General features: G+C 39.6%; 1 protein-coding gene across 1 annotated transcript in view; it reads left to right on the top strand.

Moving 5' to 3' along the window:
- The window catches only part of TRIT1 (tRNA isopentenyltransferase 1), a 42,599-nt gene extending 17,780 nt beyond the window's left edge, over positions 1-24,819 (top strand). Inside the window, exons 2-11 of the mRNA XM_036845852.1 lie at positions 8,131-8,271; positions 11,699-11,797; positions 12,525-12,670; positions 15,358-15,500; positions 17,339-17,450; positions 17,810-17,922; positions 18,176-18,253; positions 20,855-20,964; positions 21,283-21,400; positions 23,989-24,819. Coding sequence (XP_036701747.1) covers positions 8,131-8,271; positions 11,699-11,797; positions 12,525-12,670; positions 15,358-15,500; positions 17,339-17,450; positions 17,810-17,922; positions 18,176-18,253; positions 20,855-20,964; positions 21,283-21,400; positions 23,989-24,158 — 1,230 coding nt within the window. The 3' untranslated portion in view covers positions 24,159-24,819. The remainder of the gene's footprint in view (positions 1-8,130; positions 8,272-11,698; positions 11,798-12,524; positions 12,671-15,357; positions 15,501-17,338; positions 17,451-17,809; positions 17,923-18,175; positions 18,254-20,854; positions 20,965-21,282; positions 21,401-23,988) is intronic.
- The last annotated feature ends 504 nt before the right edge of the window (positions 24,820-25,323 follow it).

Here is a 25,323-nt window from a genome sequence, read left to right as displayed (position 1 = left end):
AAGGGTTGTACCCTAAAGGAAGGAAGATCAATGAGGAAGCTGATGGAACAGTTCAGCTGTGAAATCATGAAGCCTTCAACTGATGTAATGGCAGTGGGAAAGATAATGGTGATAAGCTTTGAGATAATTTTAGGAACTTGTGTGAATAGAAGTTGAGACAGATTGGAAATGTGAGGGGAGAGAGACAGAGATACTAGGATCACTTAAAGATTTTTGGTTTGATTATCGAGGTGGTTTACTCAAGTATGGGTTAGAAGATAAGGAGGTCAATTTGGACATAGCAGGTTTCAGGTGCCTGTTTGGGGTGATGACGATGATGATGATAGCTACCTAACATTTATTGCTGCTTCCTATAGGGCAGGCCTATTCCATATGCTTTGCTGTATCATTTATTTAATTTTTACAATAATCCTTTGAGGTAGATTTAAGATTATCCTTACTTTATAAACAAGGATTATGAGGCACAGAGAGGTTACTATCTTGCCCAAGGTTACATAGCTAGTAAGTTGTGAAGCCAGGATTTAAATCGTGGCAATCAGACTCTAGAGTCCTTACTGTTAACCGCTTCATCACTATATTATATACCTCTCATAGATGATGGAAATGTCCACTAGGCAGTTAAATGTACAGTTCTAGCATCATGAGAGAGAACTAGATTGCAGATAGGATTTCAGGAGTTATCAGCACAAAAAAATGGTTGTAGAAGCCATGGGGGTCACCCAGAGAGTTTGTAGTACAGAAATGGCAGGTTGATGCCATGAAGACTGCCATTTCTCCATATAGTTCCCATGACAGACATTGCTAATAGATCAGTGGCTGGCCTCAGTAAAGTAAGCTGAGGAAGGTCCAGTGAGATAGGAAGAAAACCTGGAGAAGATGGTGCCATTTGAAGTCCCAAAGGAGAATTATTTATTTATTTATTTTAAATTTTATTTTATTTATTTATTTGGCTGCGTTGGGTCTTAGTTGCGGCACGTGGGATCTTCATTGCGGCATGCAGGATCTTTCGTTGCGATGCACGGGCTTCTCTCTAGTTGTGGCTCTGGCTCAGTAGTTGCGGCACATGGGCTTAGTTGCCTCGTGGCATGTGGGATCTTAGTTCCCTGACCAGGAATCGAACCCGCATCCCCTGCATTGGAATGCGGATTCTTAACCACTGGACCACCAGAGAGGTCCCCAAAGGAGAATGATTTATGAAGGAGAGCTCAGGAGTATCAGATTGTTGTATTTCCATTACATGTTTTGAGAGCTTAGCAGAAAAATGTTATATTTGGCAGTCAGGGTCCGTTAGTGATCTCAGTGAGGGAGAGATCCATGGAGCAGTGGTGGGCAGCCAGCAGAGAAGGTGGATGGATAGTTATATTGATGCATAATCCAAGATTGTGGTTTTCAAGGCAGGTGTAATCCCTAGAGGCAAGAAAGGGATTGAAGGGCTTCAGCATCTAATTTGGATTAGGAAGTAAATGAAGTCAAAAGGGGGAAGATAACTTGAGAGGATGGAACCAAACTAGTGGCGGGTAGCTTTTCCTTTTGCTTGTAGGCAGCTGTGTTGGGGCATCTTAGCCAGCCAGCACTTGGACAGAGCTCCAGGATCTGCCCAGTGTCTCTGCTGGTTAGCACACTCATTAGGGCCATCCTACAGCATGCCAACCCCAAAGGGTTGGAGCTTCAAGGAGTGGGACCTTTGGCTGTACAGATTTTTGGGGAGTTTCTCCAAGGTGAAATGTCTTTGGATCAGGGTTTCTCAACTTTGAGACTCTCGACATTTGGGGCTGGATAATTCTTTGTTGTGGGGGCAGGGGGTTGTCTTGTGTATCGTAGGATGTTTAGCAGCCTCCCTGGCCTCTACCCACTAGACGCCAGTAGCATCCCCACCCCCAAATTGTGACAACAAAAATGTTTCTAGACGTTGCCAAGCATCCCCTGATGGACTAATTCAGTTCCGGCTTACAAACAATCACAGCTCTAGATTCTGCTGGTTTTCCTCTAGGTCTCTGTTATAGATTTCCCTCACCTTCATTAGCTCCTCTGGGCACTTGAGCTCTGTTGGTTTGGAGAGTTTGGGTTATTTCAGCCTTGTAGCCTTTTTTCAGAATTTTTTCAGTCTGAAAATAAACTCTCTATTAGAGGTGAGACAAAGAGGCGTTATTTCCCTATAGTACCCAGTTAAATACCTAGAACATTAAATGTTTAGGGATCATGATATTTAGAGAAGATTGTAAGTCAATCTTTAATCTCTCTCTTATAAACTTTATATCACTTATCTCCTTATAGTATATTTGTGTCTCTAGCTAGCTGGACTCCTTGAGGACAAGGACCCTTTCTAAGTCTTTGCACTCCTAATGTCTTGCAGAGTACCTGGCACACAGTAGACTCTCAGTAAATGTTTGCTGAGATAAGCCAGTCTTGTTGATAATTGGCTAAGTAGGTTAAACCTGCAATTTCTCAGAGTATTTCAGTTATCAAGTCTTACAAAGAGGCCAGAGTTCCCTTAGTATTGTCAAAATCTGATTTGTGCAGAGAAGCATTTTATCTAGTCATTTCTACGTACACAGATCACAGGTGTCATCTGGGAGAATGGGAAATGGAACAGAGTGACGTGCTGCCTTTAAAAGATAACACAGATCCTTTTAGTTCTTCTAGCACCTAGCGCTGACTATGCTTATAGGTAGAGTCACACTGAAACTATAATTAAAGATGGAAAATAGGCAAAATGTCAGGCAGTCAGCTACAAACCTGTTCTCGTGGAGTGATGTTTTCTAGACAGGTAAGAAAATTATAAGCCCAATTGTGGCATTTACAATAAGAATATGGACCAAATGTGACATTTATAAAGCTGATTGGTTTCTAGGTTTGTTTAGATATTTATCCTTAATGCAAATGTATAAAATGTTGCTCTGTTTTTGCTTTTTGGCCTAGCAGTATGACTTTAATTAATAAATAATGTGCACCATAAAACATAATTCATAACTGCACAGTTCAATAAATTATCAAAAAGTGAAAAATACGTGTGTAACGACAACTCAGTTCAAGAAATAGAGCACTACCAGCCCTCTCAATAATTTTGAAAAATATCGTATGATTCAGCAGTTCTACTTCTGGGTATATATTCAAAAGAATTGAAAAATTCAACAAATCTTTGACATTTTTATTTTATTTTGCTAATTTTCACTAGTTTCTCATTGTATCTAAAATCTATCATCAAGTCTTTTTAAAGTTGTGGAAAAATATACATAATATATAAAACTTACCATTTTACCAACCATTTCAGTGGCATTAAGCACATTCAGATTGTTCTGCAACCATCATCATTCTCCATCTCCAGAACTTTTTTCCTCTTCCCAGACTGAAATTCTGTACCCATTATACACGAACTTCCCATTCCTCTCTGCCCCAGCCCCTGGCAGCCACCACTCTACTTTCTGTTTCAAAATTTGACTATTCTATGTATGTCATATAAGTGGGATCATAATATTTGTCCTTTTGTGACTGGCTTATTTCACTTAGCATAATGTCTTTGGGGTTCATCCATGTTATAGCAAGTTCATCCATGTCAGAATTTCCTTTCTTTTTAAGGTTGAATAATCTTGCATTGTAAGTATAGAACACATTTGTTTATCCATTTATCTCTGATGGACACTTGGGTTGCTTCTACCTTTTGGCTGTTGTGAAAAATGCTGCTATAAACATGTGTGTATATATATATATCTCTTCAACTCCCTGCTTTCAGTTCTCTTGAGTACATACCGAGAAGCAGAATTGCTGAATCATATGGTAATTCTACTTTTCATTTTTTGAGGAACCGCCATACTGTTTTCCATAGCTGCATCATTTTACATTCCCACCAACAGTGCACAGGGATTCCAGTTTCTCTACATCCTCACCAACATTTGTTATTTTCTGTTTTGTTTTATTTTTTTAATAATAGCCATCCTAATGGGTGTGAAGTGCTTCCAAAAAGTTTTAAAGACTCCTTTTGTTACGGAAATTTCCCAATATATAAAAAAATAGAGCAAATAGTAGTTGAACTCCCATATATCTGTCACCTAGCCTCAATAATTATGAACACTTGGCCAATCTTGTTCCAATTAAAATCTGTCCTTCCTCTCCCACTATTGGAACACAGACCCCAGTCATCATAAACTTAAAACTAATTAATTTTTAAATTGAAGTATAGTTGGTTTATAATATATAAACTTTCTTTTTTTTCTGTTAAAGCAAAATAAAGCATAAAACAATGTTATTAATATAAGTAGTGTATTGTGAATTTTATTTGCATCATAGCTGTGTATTTGATTCAGTGATCCATACCTCTTGTGTCGTTATTAACAAATATTTTCTCAGCATCATTCTTGCTCTTGTGCAGTGCAGGTATAGATATACTTTACATATGCCTTTCATCTACCCTTGCCTTCTTGCTTGTTAACAATTTATGAGTAAAATTTTAAAATACACAGTTACTATGATCACAAGCTGCCTCGTCATTTGTAAACACAACTATAACAGCATATCAGTACCTGTCAAAAGAAGTCATATTAGATTGGAAAAGAGTGAAGCAACATCATTATAGACATAGCCTTGAATTACCTCTAATTTTTTTTAATTGAGGTATAAATATTGACATACAACATTATATTAGTTTCAGGTGTACAACAAAATGATTTGACATTTGTATATATTGTGAAATGATCACCATGATAAGTATAGTTAACATCCATCACCATTCATAGTTACAGAATTATTTTTTCCTTGGGGTGAAATTTTCAGATTTACTCTTAGCAACTTTCAAATATGCAATAGTGGTATTATTAACCATGCTGTACATTATAGCCTTGTGACTTATTTATTTTATAACTGGAAGTTTGTGCTTTCTGACTGCCTTCATCTGTTTTGCCCACCCCATGCCCCCACCTCTGGCAACCACTAATCCTTTACCTATGCAGCTCCTATTTCTTTTTTCTTTTTTAAAATTTATTTATTTTTTTAAAGATTTTTTTGATGTGGACCATTTTTAAAGTCTATTGAATTTGTTACAATATAGCTTCTGTTTTATGTTTTGGTTTTCTGGCCTTGAGGCATGTGGGATCTTAGCTCCCTGACCACGAATCAAACCCGCTCCCCCTGCATTGGAAGGCGAAGTCTTAACCACTGGACTGCCAGGGAAGTCCCCTGATTTCTTTTTTAAAAAGAGATATCATATACTTTCATTTGTATGTACTTCAAAATACTGTATACGTCAAAGTTAAGGACTCTATTTTTTAACATAACCATAAAAGCATATTATACCTAAAAGTTAACAATAATTCTTTTATCATCAGATACCTAGTTTGTATCACCTATATCTTTATGCTCAGTTTCTTTTAATCTGATGGTACAGGAAACAAAGGGTTAACAAGTCACTCAAAGATGACAGTTTACATTGCTAACCAAGATTCAGTTACAATTTTTAGTTTGTTAGCTCTACAAGCAAGAACTCTGGTTTTTTTAAACCATTAATGCTCTTCTTCCTGATATTCGTTGACATTTGTATATATACCATAAACAGTACATTAGGCTACTTCCTTCAGCAAATAAGGTGAGCTTAGTTCTAGGGTTACCTTCTGTTTGATTTATTATTATTCTTTTAATAAATTTATTTATTTACTTATTTTTGGCTGTGTTGGGTCTTCGTTGCTGCTCGAGTTGCTGCGAGCAGGGGACTACTCTTTGTTGCGGTGCTCGGGCTTCTCACTGTGGTGGCTTCTCTTCGTTGCGGAGCATGGGCCCTAGGTGCGCGGGCTTCGGTAGTTGTGGCATGTGGGCTCAGTAGTTGTGGCTCACGGGCTCTAGAGCGCAGGCTCCGTAGTTGTGGCACACGGGCTTAGTTGCTCCGCGGCATGTGGGATCTTCCCAGACCAGGGCTCGAACCCATGTCCCCTGCATTGGCAGACGGATTCTTAACCACTGTGCCACCAGGGAAGTCCCCTTCTGTTTGTTTTCTGTTTATGTGTTTATCTGTTAAAACTGGCCATTTTAAGGGGCTCTAGAAAATACACCTAAAGGCAGAACACAGGATGAAAATATATCTTCAAATTTATCTACATATCTGATAGAATGTGCTGGTAGAGATGTTTACATTTTGGCTTTTTTGGAGGTGGGGGCTGGTAACTATACATTTGCAACTATACATTTTCTTAACGTTAACCTCAGTGTTAAAAATGAGAATCTATTTACAGAGGTCAGAAGTCCTCTTGGCAAAATCAGGTTGTTTCTTGATTCTTTAACATTGGGTCATTTGGAATCTAAGCTTCAGTAGAGCCAACTGAAGGCTGTGGGAAAAGGAGAGGCACACACAATTATTAATTCTTTTTCCCTCCTTTAGTTTTCTTAATTTGCACAGAAGTCCACAGTATACAGTATACCCTACTGTATACTGTGGTCTAATGTTTGAAGGAAGTCTTGTTCAAGATACATGGAAAAGAACACCCTATGATTTAAGATTCCATCAGTATTTAGGTGTAAAAATGCAGTTCTCTTGTCAGGCACAGATAAATGAGTTGGTTAAAGGCAAAGCTAGTTCTTTCTCTATGGCTCTATTTATATATTTTCTGTGTGTTGTTTTCTTTTGTTTTTTGTTTTTGTTTTTCTTTAAGAGGGCTGTTTTGTTGGTTTATTTATTTCAAAGAAAGTTGTACTATAAGGTTTTTTTTGTTTCTTTTTAAAAAAATTGTATTGCAGTATAGATTTACAATGTTGTGTTTCAGGTGTACAGCAAACTGAATCAGTTATACATATACATATATCCACTCTTGTTTTAGATTCTTGTGTGCTGTCTTACTTAATTAACAGTTTTCTTTTTGCTTGAAGATAGCTTATATCCTTGTTGAGTAAGTAACCTCAGTAGCTAGGAGCACAGAGGCTTCAGAGTGATAGTGACACTAAAATTATTTCCCATTCTTTTTGTGTTATTGTGATAGTATTGATGGTAGTAATATGGGTAGTAATATAGTGACCCTTACATAGTATTTACCATGTGCCAGGCAAAAACTAAGTTCTTTACATGTATTAACTCATTTAATTTACACAACAACCATATGAGATAGATATTATTATCCTCATTGTACTGATGAGGTATTAAGGCACGCAGAGGTTAGTAACTGACTACTCCAAGTACAAATAACTAGGAAGTGGCAGAGCTAGGAATTGATCTGAGACAGCCTGGCATCAGGGTCCTTCCTCCTAACCATTATACTGTACTGTACTTATTTGACACCCATATAAGTAAAGGGAAATGTGAGATAAAAAATGTTCTTAACATCTTTGTGGGCTCTATGGAACTTATTTGTTCATTCAGTGCTCCCTGTAGAATCAGTGATTACAGAGAGAACATTTAATCTCAAAGCATTCATCCCTATTTTCAAACTAGTATTTTCAGATCTCTTCTCCATCTGAGACCTTGCATTTAGAAAAAGTACACTTGAACTTTTTAGTTGAATTGGCAGATCAAGAGCTTACAGACAGGATATTGCCTTTGAGTATTTAGACTGTATTTGCTGACCTCCTGAAGCAGTAATTTGGCACACTGTTTCTACTACAGTTCAGCAGTATTAGGGGTTCTGACTTCAAAGTGTGTATGTGTGTGTTTTATATATATCTTTGTAGATAGGCCACTTCTCCACAAATGGAGCCAATCTTTTACAAATTCTAAAAACCTTTCAGAGTATTTAACTCCAAAAAATATCTAAGCATTTGAAGTAGAACTATGAGCAATGCAAAATGTTACCTTTCTGGAGACTTGTGATAAGTAGTAACAACCTGCCCACTTCTAAATGCTTGAAGTTCGGGCCAAAGAACCTCCAGTTAATCTTGCAGAGTTAGTTCTTATTTGGGCACCGATTTACATATACTTTTTATCTTTAAGTCTGAGTTAATAGCCACTATTTGATAAGAAAGCTAATGTTCTGCTTTCTTCTGTTTCCTTTGTCTTGGATTATGTGGATCTGGCTGTGCTCTGGTTAGAACACATTTCCTCTGGTGCTTTGGGTCAGTCAAGTGTTTGGCTGCGGGGAGGAATAGATCACCATTTCTGCCCATCAAGTGTGCATCTTTTGGAGATAGATGACTTTCTCATGCTAATTTTCTTTCCCCTAGGTTTATGAAGGTCTAGACATCATCACCAACAAGGTTTCTGCCCAGGAGCAGAGTCTGTGCCAGCACCACATGATCGGCTTTGTGGATCCTCTTGTGACAAATTACACAGTGGTGGACTTCAGGAACAAAGCAACTGCTCTGATATCCTTAGGAAAGACAGCAACTAGGCTTGGTGGCTGCAGGGCAGCCCAAGCCAAGAAAGTTTTCTTTCTAGTGACAATTTCTCCTAAGCAGAGGTACCCAAGATCAATAGTAGCATCCCCATGAGAACGATTCGGATTGAAAAGATACAGTGTTCTTGCTACTCTGAGTCTTGTCCTCAGACTGCAGCATCAGCATCACTTGGGAGCTTGTAGAAGTGCTGAATTTGGGCCTCTTTCTAGACCTACCGAATCAGAATCTGCATTTAACTAGAGTCCCGGGTGATTCACATGCATATTAAAATTTGAGAGGTGCTGTTTTAGTGGAGAGAACACTGATTTAGGAGCCAGAAAATCCATGCCCTAGTTTTAGAACTGCCTCGTCTGACCACAAAAATTTAATTGGGTGAAGCGTTTACCCCACTGAGCTTCAGTTTCCCACCCTTTAAATGGGGATAAGAAATTAATTGATAAATATAATGGAATTATAGTTAGAATTCGAAAGAGATTAGGAAAAAATAGTTCTGGGTAACACCAAGAAATTTTGGAAAAAAGAATAACATAATGGGGGGGGCTGCCCTTATATTTTAATGTCCAGACTGCCTTTAATATCTGGACTGCTACATATTAAAACATATTGAAAATTCGTAATAATTATAATAGCATGGAACTTACATAATACTAGACAAATTTATGGCACAGATTAGAAAAGTCAGATACAAATTCAAATGGATGTATATATTTAGCTTATGATCAAGGTGGCATTTCAAAACAGTGGAGAAAGAATGTAGTAGTTAATAATTATTCCTTTCTTCATCGTACTTTATTGTGTATATGCAATATAATTAATTTAGCTAGTTAAAAAAAATTATTCCTGGGACAGTTAATTATTTTTGGAAAAAAAGAAATCAGGTCCTTATTATATGGACATAAATTCCAGATGGATTTCAGAGTTAAGTAAATATGTATTTTTTTTAAATGAAACTTTGAAACAAATGGGATAACATATAATTGAGTAGTTATGTGATTTTAGAGTAGGGAAGGACTTTGTAGATAGTCTTTTTTTTTTAAGGATTTTTTAATTCAATTTTTCCTTTTTATTGTGTTAAAATATACATAAAACTTACCATCTTAACCATTTATAAGTGTACAGTTCAGTAGTCTTAAATATATTCACATTGTTGTGCAGCCATCACTACCATCTATGCCCATGATAGTTTTTTTGGTTTTTTGGGTTTTTTTTGAGGAAAATAGCTAGATTTGGATATGTTAGAATTAAGAATTCGTACTGGCAAGAAAGTATTTCAACCATTTCAATTCCTAGGTATCTACCCTCGAGAAGCCTTGCCGCAAGTATACCAGGAGATAGGTGGTAGATCTAATTTTAACAACATTATTGCTCTTAACAGCAAAAACATATAAATGCCCAAATTCCTACTTACAGAAGAATGTATAAAATGTGCTTTGTTCATATAAGTACTTTTTCAGCAGTGAAAATGAATAAGTTGCAGTTACATGCATCAGTCAATGTGGAAGAATCTCAGAAACAACATAAAATGCGGGAGATTATAGAAGGATACATAGATGGTCATACCATTTATTATAAAAGTTAAAAAGCAAGCAAAGGTAACCAATATGTTGTTTAGGGTTTTATATACATCAGTAATAATGTAAAGAAAAGCAAGGGAATAATGAAAAACAAACAATACACAAAACAATTCAAGACAGTGGTTCCCTCAGAGAGGGGCAGTAATGTGATGGGAATTACTATATAGGAAGCTTCAAAAGAATTGATAATATTCACTTTCTTACATTGGGTTCATGAGTGGGCAGAGACTAAAATGCAGATAATAATTCTTGCCATACCTGCTTTATAAGGCACTTGTATCAGATGAAGTAATGTATATGAAAGCCCTTTGCACATTGAAACATATCACCAAATGAACATGGTTGCTGTAAGACAGTTCAGTTGTTCAGAAAGAACTGATGGAAAGTGGAGAGCTAATTAAAAGAGTTAAAGGGCAGCAACAACAGGGGTTGACTTAATCAGATCACTTAGAGGATTGGAGATTTGTGAATTTAAGTAAGAACCTAGAATCAGAGTGTCAGAACTGAAAGTACCTTAAGAAGTATTCGATCAACCTTCTTGATTTGACAGGTGAGGGTGGTAGATACTGAGGCCCAGAGAGAAAGGTTTTTGCTTAGGATCACAGTTGTTTCATGGCTTGGGCAAACATGTTAAACCTTTTCCCACCAAATAACTCCTATCCCATCTCCCTTCCTCTTTTCCATCTCTCCCTTCTGGTATCTCACCATTTCCCCTTCCCCTTTTATTTTCCTTGCTTCCTTTCCCTTTGTTAGTCAGATTATATATTTGAAGTTTTATTCCAATTACTGTGTAATTGTATGTTTCTTATACTTAATTTATAGGGGGGGGATATAGAATTTGTTTCTCTTTTTAAAAAACAAATAGACACGTTTCTTCCTTATGCTCCTTGATTAGTAACATCTTTCTCCCCACCCTACCCCAACCTCTTATAGAGGGCTTCTGATAGAAAAGAGGTCATCTATCTCTATGCCCACAGACTGGCTGGCAAGGGGAAGAAGTGTGTAAATGAGTCTTTATCTGGGTTGAAAGTCTCTTTATCAGTTATTCTCAGAAGGAAAGCCCTTCTTAAAGCAGATAATTATCTGTTCAACAGAGATTCTAAAGAGAAAAATTCCAGGTAGCAGTGGTGTAAAAACAATAATGACTAAAGTAAATTGAGTGCTTACTCAGTTGAAAAAAATATTTCAGGCATTGTCTTAGGGATTTTATTTGCACTGTCATGTGTAATGCTCATAAGAACTCATGAGGATTTTACAGGTGAGAAAACTGAAGCTCAGACAGGTTGAATGACTTGCTGAGTGTTGGAGCTGGTAATTGAAATCTGTTTGTCTTCACAGCCTGTGCTTCCCAGTTCATCTGGTAGAGTCTCAAGTGGCTGAAATGTGCACTACTACCACAGAATGGTGAAGACTGAGTCTAAGAACTATGGCTTAGAGAAACCAGCTTGTAATTTGCCTTAGAAGGCAAAGTCACACAGTGGACAACATCTTGGTGGCTTCCTGAGCAGTTGACACTTAATTCTGTGAGAGAGTCCTTAGGCTCGTGCTTGTTAAGCTGATTTTGAATGCTAAGCAAGCTTTGAGTTTTAGCAGCAAGGCCTAGAAAGTTCTCGAATTGGAAGGAATTACCATCATGCATCTGTCTCTGGTTTATGCAAGTCCCTCCAGAACTGATAGGAAATGATTCTGAGAACTCATGAGAAACAGTGAAGACTAGTATCAAAAGTATGACGAATGTGGTTTCTTACTAATACCCTACTTCCAAGTGAGTCAGATTTTCTTCTTGATATTAATATTGTGATGTCTTTCTTAACATTCACATTGAAGATATATTTGCCCGAGATAAAATTCCTATTGTCGTGGGAGGAACCAATTATTACATTGAGTCTCTGCTCTGGAAAGTTCTTGTCAATGCTAAGGTATGTTTAGTTCAGTCGTAATTCAATGAGGAAATGGGTTCTTCTTTCTTTCCGGCTAATTTTAATGGGAGGAAAGTTGACTTTTGCATATTTCTTATACTCAGCAACTGTACTAACTTTCCTACTTAATATTCTGAAGCAAATGCCACCTCCATATGTGAAGTGGGCTTCTCCAGGCTGGCCTAAGGACAGGGGCTGTGTGTGGGAAAAATGCTCCTCTGTGGATTAATTAGCATCTCCATGTAAGTTAACAGTACATTAGTCTGATTCAGCATTTCCTGGCTGAAACAATCTATATGCCAGGGAGATATCTGACACTAACCATTCTTACAGAGATGCTATTGCGTAGGGTGGGACTTTGCAAACTATAATGTGCTGGAAATTCTGGTCCACTCTTTGGTTACACTTGTTGAGAAAACTAGACTCCTGGATGTGTTAATATAGATGTGTTAGCCTGGGTAGCTTGTACTCCCGACAAGGAAGCAGGGTACCTGAGTACTTCCCTAGACAGCTAGTCCTCTTTCTTCTTTGTTTGCTCTGGCCTCACAGCACTACCATGGTGTATTGGAATTTTCTGTTTATGATCTGTCTCTCACTATATGGCAAGATCTTCTGATTCATCTCTATTCTGTGTTCCTAAACACTTAGTAAAGTGCCGGGCACATACAGTGTTTCAGTGTTTGTTGAATTTTTGAATTAAATTTACTACTAAACCTTCATTTAATAGCCCTGGGAGATGGGCACTGAGAAAGTGATTGACAAGAAAGTTGAGCTTGAAAAGGAGGATGGCCATGCACTACACAAACGCCTAAGCCAGGTGGACCCAGAAATGGCTGCCAAGCTGCACCCACATGACAAGCGCAAAGTGGCCAGGTAAGAAAGCTGGGAGCCAACTGACGCCAAGCCCCTTTAGAGTTAGAGGGCAGTCAGTTCTTAAGTGTGCCTGGGTGAGACAGGTTTGGTAATAGCAGTTAGTGGAGATTGATGTGTTTTAGCTCAGCAGGTTAGGAGGTTAGGAGGCCCAGAGTTATTGCCTCAGTCCAACTCCCTCAATAAATAGTTGCACCCTACTTTGTTGTTGTCACATTTAAAATGCATAATACAATACAGTTTTTCCCTAGGGCCTATGTAATCTTGCTTCATTTTCTATTTGATCTTTGCTTGTATAACAGTTTTCATATACATTTTTTCTGGCATGCAGTCAGCTGACATTGTGATTTAGGTTTCATAATTGATTGTGCAATGCTGAGTTCTGCCCCAGCAGCTTGCCCAGTGGGAGGCAGGTTTTATAAACTGTCTTATAGATCAGTTCACCTTTACACATGGAGACTTTCTTGAAGGGAAGAGAGAGATGACCTTATTAGTTCATTAACCATGTTTTGTTAGGTTGCTTTGAAATTGCAGCCTCGTGTGTTAGGTATACTTTTCTTTCTTCCTTCCTTCCTTCCTCCCTCCTTCCCTCCCTCCTTCCCTCTCTCCCTCCCTCCGTCCCTCCCTCCCTCCCTTTCTTCCTTCCTAAGATTAGATGGTTTATTTTTTCCTCCACAAATATGCATCTTCATTGGTTCCATATTCTGTTCACTTCTGACTGCATCTTCATTTTATAAGTCATTTTATCTATTTTTTTCCTTCCAGTTTTATTGAGATATAATTGACATACAGCACTGTGTAAGTTTAAGGTGTACAGCATAATGATTTTCCTTATGTATATCATTAAATTATTACCACAATAAGTTTAGTGTACTTATATAGACACAAAATAAAAGAGAAAGATTTTTTCTTGTTATGAGAACTCTCAGGCCTCACTCTTAACTTTCATGTGTAGTATACAGCAGTGTTAGTTATATTTATCATGTTGTACATTACATACCTAGTACTTATTTATCTTGTAACTGGAAGTTGGTACCTTCTGACTGCCTTCATCCAGTTCCCCCTTCCCCCACCCCCAGCCTCTGGTAACCACACATCTGATTTCTTTTTCTATGAGTTTGTTTGTTTTGAAGTATAATTGATCTAGAACACTATGTTGAATCCTAATGCACAACATAGTGATTTGATATTTCTGTACATTACAAAGTGATCACCACTTAGGTGTACTCTTCTGTAGTGCCGGAAGCGATACCTTATCCGGCAGAGTAGAGGACCTACTTTGTGGATGGTTATACACATTAGATATTTATAGCAACATTTGGTATTGACAGGGGTTATGAAGTATTCCACTCAAATGAGTGTTCTAGATCAGTGTTTCTTAATCCTTTTGTATTATCCCCCCTGCCCCTGAAGCCTTTTTAGAAATTTTTTTCCTAATTGTGCTTCCCTCCCTCCCCTCCGTGAAATTTTAATACTGAAGAATAAGATTTTGGGAGAGGGCCACACATCATTGTAATATCTAAGGTTTTTTTTCTCCCTTGAGGGTAATATCACCCTGTTGATAATGTATATTCTAGATAAATGAAGTTTATACTTTCCAGTATCCAGACATTTTATTTTTAAACATTTAAATAGAAATCTTCCAAAAACTTTTTGGAAAACTCAGGGACACTCTGATGAACATTCATTTTTGTATCGTTTTATGGTATGAGTCTAGAGCTTGGTTGTTACTATCTGCTCCTTTTATTAATCAGTTCTTATCATTTCTCCTTATTTTGCGACTTCTAAACTAGTAATGAGTTGAGAATGTGTTTTCGTAAGAACAGTAGGTTCTAAGCAAGAGCTCTAGAGTCTCTAAAAGAAGATTGGAGGACTTCCTTCATCTTTCTTTTAGTTTGAGGCTGTATTCTAGCCTCCAGATAAGTAAGATATCTATTACATTTTTCCCTCTTAGGTCCTCTCTGAGTGACCAGTGATAGGGAAAGACGAGGGGTCTCTACTCTTGTGTTAGGGTTTCAGGAAGTAGAATTGGATCAGGAAGGGAAAGATCACTTTCAAGCTGATAAGTTGCAATCACCCAGAGTGGTAGAGTATAGATTTGAGAGTTAAATTACCTAGTGCTGCATAACATAATAGATGCTGACAGAGTGGATAGTGGCTTAAGAATAAGTGTGTAGTTCTTTCTTCAGTGATCTTTGTGCTAGTAGAGTACTGAATTAGTCAGAAGCATTTTTCATTAATTTTAGACATATTTAAAAAGAAAGTTGATGAGCTGGATATACAGCATACTTTTGTACTGTGGGAAAGGCATTCCAGCGAGACTAGACTTGTTGGCTTATAGCAAAGTGTCCCAGACAAGCTTTTACTGCTTACCTGAAAGTGAATATGTCCTGTTCTCTTTGTGTAGTAGAAACCTGTTGTTTCTGAACCTGTTTAACTGATTTCAGAAAATTTTATATGTGTTTAGAATAGTTTTATTTCTTTCTTTACCTAAAGTTTTCTTTAGAACCCTTTTCTGAGTAGCTATAGGTTTGCAGTAACCCCAGACCTTCATGTGTTCAGGGGCTTATGCAGTGAAAATGACAGTGAGGTATTCTATAATAAATAGCCTCTCCCCTGTTTCTCTTGAGAAGTAATATTTCCTAATGGTTGTTATGGGTGTGCCCACCCTCTCCTTTCAAATGACTTAGGAGCTTGCAAGTGTTTGAAGAAACAGGAATCTCTCATAGTGAATTCCTTCATCGTCAACATGCAGAGGAAGGTGGTGGTCCCCTTGGAGGCCCTCTGAAGTTCCCTAACCCATGCATCCTCTGGCTTCATGCTGAACAGACAGGTAAAAGTCCTTTGGTGTCCTAGAGTTCATCCGAGACAGAGCTTATAGTAATACATTACTGTATATAAAATCTTCAGAGTAAATCAACTATACTTCAATAGAAAGTTGTTTTGAAAAAAAGTGCTTTAGAACTATGAGTGGCTCATAATAAGCACTAAACAAGTGTTAGCTATTCATTTTATTATCATGATCATTATTCATTGACTTAGTAAGACACAGTGCCATTTCCCTAGGTATCTTTCTGGAAAGCAGGTAAAGGTAGCCCTGGCATCAGTATAACATGAGATGAGTATAAGATGAGGATGAGATGAGGATGAGATAAGATGGGATGGGAAAGAGACTGCCATCCAGAGAAAATCCAAAGGAGAAAGAGAAGGAAGGCTCCTGTGGAAGGAGGTCTGACTCTCTGGATTGGCTAAAGCCTGGATCACTGATTATTTTGGAAGCAGTAGGCCTGAGAAGTGGGAATGATGGTTAGCTAGCTAACTGATGGTATTTCTTTTTGGTTTTTTGCTAATGCCCTGTGATAATAGTAACTTCTTTATCCAACACACATAACAGCAAGCATTCAATGAAGTGTCAAGTGTTCTACATAGTACTTGGGTTTCAGAGATGAATGTGAGACAGTACCTGCCCTTAAGGAGCTTCCAGTCTAGTGGGGCAACAAATAATGAGGTAGATACTATGTTGTGATAAACGCTGGGCTAGAAGGTGCTGTGGGGCCACAGAGAAGGGATGATGAGCATTTTCTGGGGGGAGTCGGGGACCAATTTGTAAAGGTAACTTATGAGCTAGGTCTAGAAAAATGAGATCGTTATGGGAACAGGCGGTGTAGTTTCGTGATTAAGAACATGTCTCTGAGCCAGACTGTCTGGCTTCAAATTCCTGCTCCATCATCTCTGGTTATGTGAGTTTTAAGGCAAGTTGATTTACCTTTCTGTGTCCCAATTTTCTCTTCTATAAAATGGGGATGATAATAATAGTACATATCTCATAGCTTCGTTGAGGATTAGATGAACTAATAATACATGCAAAGTGCTCAGAATGTGCCTGGCACATGGTGAGTCCTCAATAAATGCAAACTTTTTAGGAAGATAGAAAAAAAGGTTATTATCATTGTAAGCCAAGAAATAGCAATGGCAGAGATGTAGAAGAACATAATTGAAATGGTGGAAATTTGTTGTTAAATTAATCTCAAATTATATTATCTCAAACTTAAATTATAAGGTTATAGAAAAAGGTAGTGTTTTAATAATGAACATTTTGTAAATAAAAACGTGTTACAATGCAGCATCAAACAGTGGTACCTGATTCATAATAAAGCTGTGTTTGACCACCACATTGGAATGATTATCACCTCTCACTCTTTGCTCCTTTGTCTGGCTCAGTAGTTCCAGATATACTTAGGATGGCTTTGGTTTAAAGTTTCTCATTCCTATTTAAGGTGTGTCATCTGAGAGTTCTTAAATATGAAATAGCATAAAGTTAGAGTAACAAATATAATGGAAAAAAGTAAGAGTAAAACGGGGCTCTCAGCTGCCTTTAAAATAAACAATGGATATACATTCCATACAAGAATAAAGTATTTCTTCTTCCTAGTAGCTGTAATTGTGTGCTCTTTACATAAGAAGAAGACATGCCTCATTCTGGCTGTTTTTATTGAAATTGCAGAGTTTTAAGTGTGACTAAATATAATTATGAATTACTGTATAATCTTCGGACTCTGAACCTTTTCTTCCATTTGAACAAATTCTCTTCTTTGTGGCAGCCTATGCATTCATCATGTATAGTACACACCTTCGGCAGGCTTGCTGGTTGATGGGTTAATTTGATTCAAGTTCTAGATGAGCGCTTGGATAAGAGGGTGGATAACATGCTCGCCGCTGGGCTCTTGGATGAACTAAGAGATTTTCACAAACGCTATAATGAGAAGAAAGTTGTGGAAAACAGGTGAGAATTTGGCTATTACTTTCACCTACTCTCCATCCCTTGCTTATGGTCAAAAGACCGCAAACATATAATACTGGCTTTGGATCTCCTTGTTTGCTACCCTTCATCATTGGAAGGAGGTTTGGTGTACTTGTTACAGTTGCAATTTTCTAATCTCAGACATTCCCAGGAGTTAATTTTCAAGGGAAGTAACCTGGGAGCTGGTGGGGGAAGGTGGAGGAAGGATTTCAGAGAGGTAATAACTGCTAAGGATCTCAATTTCCTCATCTATGAGATGAAATGGCTCAGCTAGATCATCTCCAAGGCCCTGCTAGCTTTCAGATTCAATGGCTCATCTGCTGATGCTCTCCTGTTCCCAGCCAGGACTATCAACATGGTATCTTCCAATCAATTGGCTTCAAGGAATTTCACGAGTACCTGATCACTGAGGGAAAATGCACACCAGAGACTAGAAACCAGCTCCTAAAGGAAGGTGTGAATTCTCCATCTAACCTAGCCTTGGACATCCTTGGGTGACAGAGTGTCCTGCTGCTATGGCCTGAGAAGGAGCTGAGGCTAAAAGAGACCCAAATGGCCTTCAGCTCAGAATTGAGACTTTCACCTACCAAGTATCCACCAGTGTGCTGACGTGGCTAGTTTTCTCTAATGCTGGGCTGGATGGGCCTTCCTTTCAGCAGAGTGAGAAGTGGTTAGATAGAGGTTCTTATATCTACCTTGTCTTTCAGGTATTGAGGCTCTGAAACAAGTGACTAAGAGATATGCCCGGAAGCAAAACCGATGGATTAAAAACCGTTTTTTGAGCAGTAAGTGTCCTTGCTTTTCCGTATGCCTTGGGTCTGCTTTCAATGGAACATAGATGTTCTCAGCTCACCCAGAAAGTGAACCTTAGTTTCTGGATCTGTTCTAAGATTTGGGACCTGACCTGGGAGATTTTGCATAAGTGACTGTCCAGGGGTATTTCCCTTTGATGCCTCAGAAAACAGTTCTTCCCAAGGAAGAATCTGCCTTATGCCTTGAACACATGAGTGCTGGCTGCAAACAGGGAAGAACAAAATAGCAATACCTTCTTAGCGGAGTTAGTGCTCAGGGTTGATTTTAGCTTCAGATTTTGTACCTGAAGAACAGTCAGATTTCCGTAGGGAGGCTTTCCTAATTAAAATGGTTTTGGGGCCAGATAAGTAGTATAAAAAGACAAAACTTTCACCAATTCTCCCGGCATCGCTTCTGTGTTCAGATACGTAGTGCTTCAGGCTGCTGCAACTCTTAACTTCAGTTGAACAGCACTTTTAAGGAAAAGGGAATGAAATTCTCATTCATTGGACCCTGTACTGCATCCTTAGCACTAAATTTGGTGCCATACATATGTTACTGAGTCTTCAAGGTGGGTGGTATTCTTTTCTTTTTGCAGATAAGTAAATAGAGGCTTAGAGAAGTTAAATAACTTGCTAAAAATCCCCTAGCTAATAAGCAGTAGAGTACTGAATGCAGGCCAGACTCTGAAGTCCACGCTCAGCTTTACACCATGCTTCTTATTTCCTTTAGCTATAACTTTAGCTGGACAGCATTAGTATTGGGCCTTGGGTAAGAAATTGGTTACGAACTAAAAGGAGATTAATTTAAAGGAGATTAAGCATAAGTGAAACCCTAGTTTTATCTTTTGGGCCCTTTTTTAATATGTTTTTGAATCATCCCTGTTTACCTTTTGCCATTGGATTTCTGCTTTCAGTTACAGATACGTACAGCTGAGGTCTCCCCCCTCCTCCTCAGTGCCTCTGAACAGAAGCACCTTGGGCCATGTTGTTGACCCTTGATTCTCTCTCTCGGTTCTCACTCTCTGCTAGAGCTCTCCAGTGTAGTTCTCACGCCAAGGGGCTTTTTACACTTTCTTCTACTTACCTTGCTTTCTCTGCATGTCCTTTGAGATAGAAGTCTTTGTGTCAGCTGAAACAAAGTTCCCTACTACAAATTTCTAATGCAGCTTCTCTTCTCCGCAGGGCTAACAATTAGTCTGTAACAAAAGATGGGTTTTTTTGGGTAATGATTTGGAACTTCTTCCTGTGGTAAAGCCACAATAACTCCCCCATCTCTGAGTCATGAGGGCTTGATGGCACAGGGCATCATATGCCCGTTCCTCATTCATGTGTATGCCGGCGCAGTCCTGGTGCTAGAGTGAAAGGCACAGCTGCCCTGTAAATCAGGAGCCGTGTGTGATTGGCCAAGGGCTGGTCTGCTGGGATAAGGTTCTGGCAAGAAGCCAGAGGGACTTCCCCACCCCAGCTTGGCCTTGGACCCAAGCCAGAAATAGCAGCTGGGAGCCGAGAACTTGTTGAAAGGTACTTAGACAGGGCACAGAAGCCCAACAAAGGACTTAGAGGGGAAAGGAAAATATAGAGTGGCCTGGAAACAGGTGCAGAGCTTAGCCAAGGCCAGGTGTGCTGTGGATGCTGCCTGCACCCTCCCCGTCTCACCTTTCCGTGCGGTGGCAGGTGCAGCCCTGTCCAGTTTATGAAGAATCTTATTTGTGGTTGGCACTATCAAAAGGCCAGCACCTGCCAGCCGTTGGCATTCTGAGGACTTTGATGTTTTTGTCCATGGGGCAGTGCTCTTTGCCTTTAGGCAACTGACTTAACCTAGCTGCGGAAGGCAATTTAGTGTATCCACAGACTGGGGAAACTACCAGCAGAGACTAAACATAGTTGGCTCAGATGGATGAAATGCCTGTAGCTAGCTATACTTCCGGCTACCTCCAGTCTTATCTCCCTTCAGAAGTATTTACCAGAGGGTATTTCTTGAATACTCCTCTAGATCTGTTTCTTAGAAACAGGGCTCAACTAGTTCAATTCCAAGGCTTTTTTCTAATTTTCAGATTCAGCAGCTCACTGGTTGATACTCTGCTGTTGCCAGCCCATGATTATCAGTATGGTATTCATGAGTTTCGTGAATGCTAGACTGCTGAAGGGCTGTATACGAACCTGAGACTAAAGAAAGCTGTGAACTCTCTTGCCACAGAGTGACATCACTGTAAGATGATATGGACCTTAGAACAAGCACTCACTTCAATCTGCTAATTGCCTCCTGTCACGTGCTACCTTTATATTGTAGCCCATACAGTGGTCACTAGAGCTGTTACTCTATATTGTTTTCCTGACTGATCTGGAAGATCCTACACCTGAGACTCTGGATTATACAGCTAGACTTACTGGCTGCAGACCAGTCAGCCTTCTGGGTCTTCCTTGGATTGTGTATAGCTGTTTGGTTCATGTTTCTGGTTAGATTGAATGGCACGGTCAGAATGTTTATTTCTTTGACCCCGTATGTTCCCCTTGAGGATTTTGGAGTCCTAGGAGCAGAATAGATTGGGTCTTGGAGGCTGACCTCTCACCGCTTTTCTTTGTCATCATTAGGACCTGGGCCCAGTGTTCCCCCAGTATATGGCTTAGAAGCATCTGATGTCTCCAAGTGGGAGGAGTCTGTTCTTGAACCTGCTCTTGAAATTGTGCGAAGTCTCATCCAGGTGATTATTGATCACGGTACACTGTCTACTGTCTGGTTTTCACAAAGCTTTCCTTTGCTGACACCTTTGTTGCTGTCCTGGGCACCAAGCATCCTTTTCCATGGCATAGAGCAGAAGGCTGCTTTGAGATCCCTGGAGGCTGCATTTCTACTTTCACGTTCAGAAAGGTTGTTGTTAAAATCTCTGCACAGCCCACCTGCTCTCTGGGATGAGAAAAAGGAATCTTGGGAAAATCTCACTCCTCTTAATATCAGAGTATGATATCCAAATCTCTTTGAATCAAATGCTTCTCCCCCATCCCTGCCTTGTTTTTTTCAGGGCCACAAGCCTGCAGCCACTCCAGTAAAGATGCCAAGCAGTGAAACTGAGAACAAGAGAAGTTATCACATGTGTGACCTCTGTGATCGAATCATCATTGGGGACCGTGAATGGGCAGGTAGAGTCTAGGATAGAGAAATCTGTAAGGGTGGGTCACACTGACTTCATGAAAAATTTAAGGTCTTTGGTAGGTTGAATGCTGGAGTCTGCTTGTTTGTAAAAAAAAAAAAAAAAATGGCCAGATTCCTCTAACAGCCTTTGTTCAAATTTCTTGGAGAGGCCTTCTCAAACGGGAGAGTTATCTCTGTATTCTCAATTTCAAAGGAAGATCATATGCCCTCTAGCTTCAGCTAGAGTAGATGTTTTACTGAGAGGTCTGCAGTTAACTTGCCAGAGCTCCTTTGACTTTCATGATCCTGCCTGAGTAGTTTCTTGGTCTCACGTTTAGACCTCAGTGGGGGTGAGGTAGGATTGTAAGGGAAGCCAGGCAACTCACGCAGGAGGCCAGAGGAGCAGAAACAGCTGGGAGGGAACAGGAAGTGCAGTTACTCCTCCTGAGCACATTCTTCAAAAGTGGTGTCTCTCCAGTAACTTTTAAGGTAATACGTTGAAATGGTGTTGGTTGCAAAAACTGTGATGAAAAGTGTTAAGGGAAACTGTGTGAAAGCAAGACAGTTAGACACGCAGAAAGACGGTGGTCAAAGGGTACTGTCTTCTTCATAAGGCGCTCCTGACCAACCCAGGAACAGCCCTGCACCGAGGTTCTAGTTCCCTGTTTCAGAGCCTGGATCTGTCTTTGCCATAGAGTCACATTGCACTCCCCTGTCCGATTTCTGCAGTCATCCAGCAAAGCTCAAAAGGGCCTTAGCCTCTAAGCCTTGAATTTACATTGTATTTAGAAACTTGTTTAAGGCTCACTCCTTTTAGGCACAAGTAGGGCTTGTGTTTTACCCAGCGGCTGGAATCCTGTTCAGAGTACTGCTTTGCATGGCGTTCTCATAGAAGTGGATTTTCCCCCCCCCATACCAACCAATAGAACGATTAGTTCTATTAACTGTTAACTCTGGCAAAATGAACTGCATTGTCAGAGACTGGGGATGGCTGTGATTGCCCAAGCAGCAGAAGAAGCCTCGATTATCGTTGGTTCATAATGATGAAAGGGGAAGAGAAAGAGAGTGTCTGATTGTTTTTTCTAAAGGAAACTTAGTGGTTTGATTTGTCGAATGTCCTTCAGGGATTGCCACAGAGAAGCAACATTTGTGAGCCTTTGTGAGCGTAGCTTGTGTAAGCCCTTCTATAGTGCCATCTGTCAAGTCCTTGCTCTCCCATCTCCTGCTGCCATGGAGAGTCAGTCCAGAAGGCCACTTTTTGCCGTAGGCCCTAGCTGGAGGCAAAGCTGACTTTTTCCCTCAAGTAAACTTTTCCTTGACTTCTAACCTCTTCCTTACCTACTTTTGCTTCCAAATCCCTAAAAATGATGTTTTAAGTAAGTATAAAAGAGAACTTAATCTCATTGTCTATCTTCATAGGTGTTTCCAAATAAGATTTCCTTGAAAAAGAACAGGATGGTAAAAAGGAGCTTGTGTGAGTTAGTCAGAAGCTGAGAACTGTCTTTGGGGTGAGAGATCAGAAATTGATATCAGCCAGTAGTAGCTTTTCAGCTTTACTGCTTCTGTGGACCCTTGAAAGGGATCATCAGAAAAGAATACTTGCTGTGATCTCTCTGGTGCATTGTGTGCTGGAGAATGCGAGTATCTGAGTTGGTCATTCAGATGGCTTATCTGACCCAGGCATAGGGATGTCACATCAGGAGGGGCAACCTGAGCGAGCTGGTTAGGAAGAGGGAAGGGCGGCTCTGGGTACTGTAGGCCTGAACCATCTGTCCTGCAATACAGATAAGAATTTGGATTTGTAACTTATTTATTATATATTTATGGCTGCGTTGGGTCTTTGTTGCTGCGTGCATGCTTTTCTCTAGTTGCGGCGAGCGGGGGCTACTCTTCATTGCGTTGTGCAGGCTTCTCATTGCTTCTCTTGTTTTGGAGTACGGGCTCTAGGCGCACGGGCTTCAGTAGTTGTGGCATGCAGGCTCAGTAGTTGTGGCTCGTGGGCTCTAGAGCGCAGGCTCAGCAGTTGTGGCGCACGGGCTTAGTTGCTCCGCGGCATGTGGGATCTTCCCGGACCAGGGCTCGAACCCGTGTCCCCTGCACTGGCAGGCGGATTCTTAACCACCGCACCACCAGGGAAGCCCTGGATTTGTAACTTTTGAGCTGTGTGAGTTGAAATGTATCTGTAACAGGCAGCCCCATATGGGAAAAGTGAGTCTGGAGCCCTGTTCTGGAAAATTGGCTCTCTTTTTGAGCTATAGGTAATCCGAAGAGCTTACCTGCTGTGTGACCTTGGACATAATGTAAGACCTCTGAAATCAGTCTCCTCCTGTATAAAATGAGCTGAATAATACTGTCCCGCAAGATTGTTGTGTGGATTTAGTGATATAAAGCCCCCAGCAGGTATACGTGATATGTGGTAGCTAGTTTGCTAGCTAGCTGGCCATATGACTTATTCTTCTCTTAAAAATGCTAAGCAGCTGTACCAATACATGTGTTGATCCTGTTATTGTTAAAGAAAAGGATTGTATAGTTAATTTTGTATGCTTCCAGGATGATTTGTAGAAAATCCTATTTTTTTTTGTTTGTTTTGCCTTAGCACATATGAAGTCCAAGTCCCACTTGCACCAACTGAAGAAAAGAAGAAGGTTGGACTCAGATGCCATCACTACCATAGAGAGTCAGAGTATTTCCCCAGACCATGATAAAGAGCTTAAAGAAAAGGGATCCCTAGGGCAGAATGATGAAGAGCTGAAATCCAGCGTTTAAGGGACTTGTCCAGTGGCCTTTGCAAAGGTGGCGGGGGTCCAGTTCTTTCATTCAGTGGTGTGGTTTTATTTTTTTAATTTTTTATTCCTTTTCTTTTTTTTTTTTTGGTGGTGTGGTTTTAACATCTCATGTTCTCTGTCATGGAAACAGCAGGCCTTGTTAGCTCCTTGTGTGGCTGATATGTCTGGTCTGGTAATGAGTTTGGGAAGGGCTTTTTTTTTCTTTTAACCGTAAAGTTTCTATTTTTGAAAGAGGCACAGATTGCACTTTTTTACATTTGATCTTTTTGGTGATGAATACTGGGATTCACTGTATCCCTTAAAAAAAGTTTTATGTCCTTGACTCTGGCTGGAAATATCTAATTTCCGGACACTTGTATAGATGATTGAGTTTTTGTGAGCCACAATTCAAGAGTTCTGGATTTGGGTGAATGGCAGTAAAGGATCAGCCCCAGTGAGATAATTAAGTGAACCAAACCAGTTTTTGGAATTCCATCGAGACGGAGAGAATCCGACTGAGGTGGTTGTGACATGGAACTTGAAAACTGAAGACTGACATTTGTTGAGCTCCTCCTGTGTGATAATCACTGCTATCTTTCTATTGAGTTAGGAGACTATATTTTTATTGAAAGTTAAATAAAGAAAAAGTTTGCAAGAACCTCTCTAATCCTTAAAAAGATGTTTATGTTCATGTCTAACTTATATACAGTATGCTTTGTTTTCAACATGAGAGCTTTTTCTCAAAGTCGATGTTCTTAATATGCTATTTGTTTATTTAGCACATGTTTATTGAGCACTTACTATATTCCTGGAAAACATCTGGAGAGGATCTTTTTTTTTATTGGAGATTTGTTATTTCCAGTTGAAGCTCTCTTATTGGAGTGACCTGAGCTACCAGCAACGTGAGTATACATATATATGAACATAACATAAAATTAAACATTTTTAAGTTTGCGATTCAGCAGGGTTTATGTTGTGCAACCAAAACTTTTTCATCACCCCAAACAGAAATTCTGCACCCATTAAGCAGTAACTCCCCACTCAAGCAGTATTATATTTGTTCGGAATCTACTATATGAGAGGCCCTAGAGTAGGCTAGAGGGATACAGAGATACAATGAAATGTGGTTCTTGCTTTCAGGGAGCTTGTAAATATCTTATATATAC

This window comes from Balaenoptera musculus, chromosome 1 (assembly GCF_009873245.2).
Source record: "Balaenoptera musculus isolate JJ_BM4_2016_0621 chromosome 1, mBalMus1.pri.v3, whole genome shotgun sequence".
Classification (NCBI taxonomy): Eukaryota; Metazoa; Chordata; class Mammalia; order Artiodactyla; family Balaenopteridae; genus Balaenoptera; species Balaenoptera musculus.
This window is presented reverse-complemented; position numbering and strand designations above follow the sequence as displayed.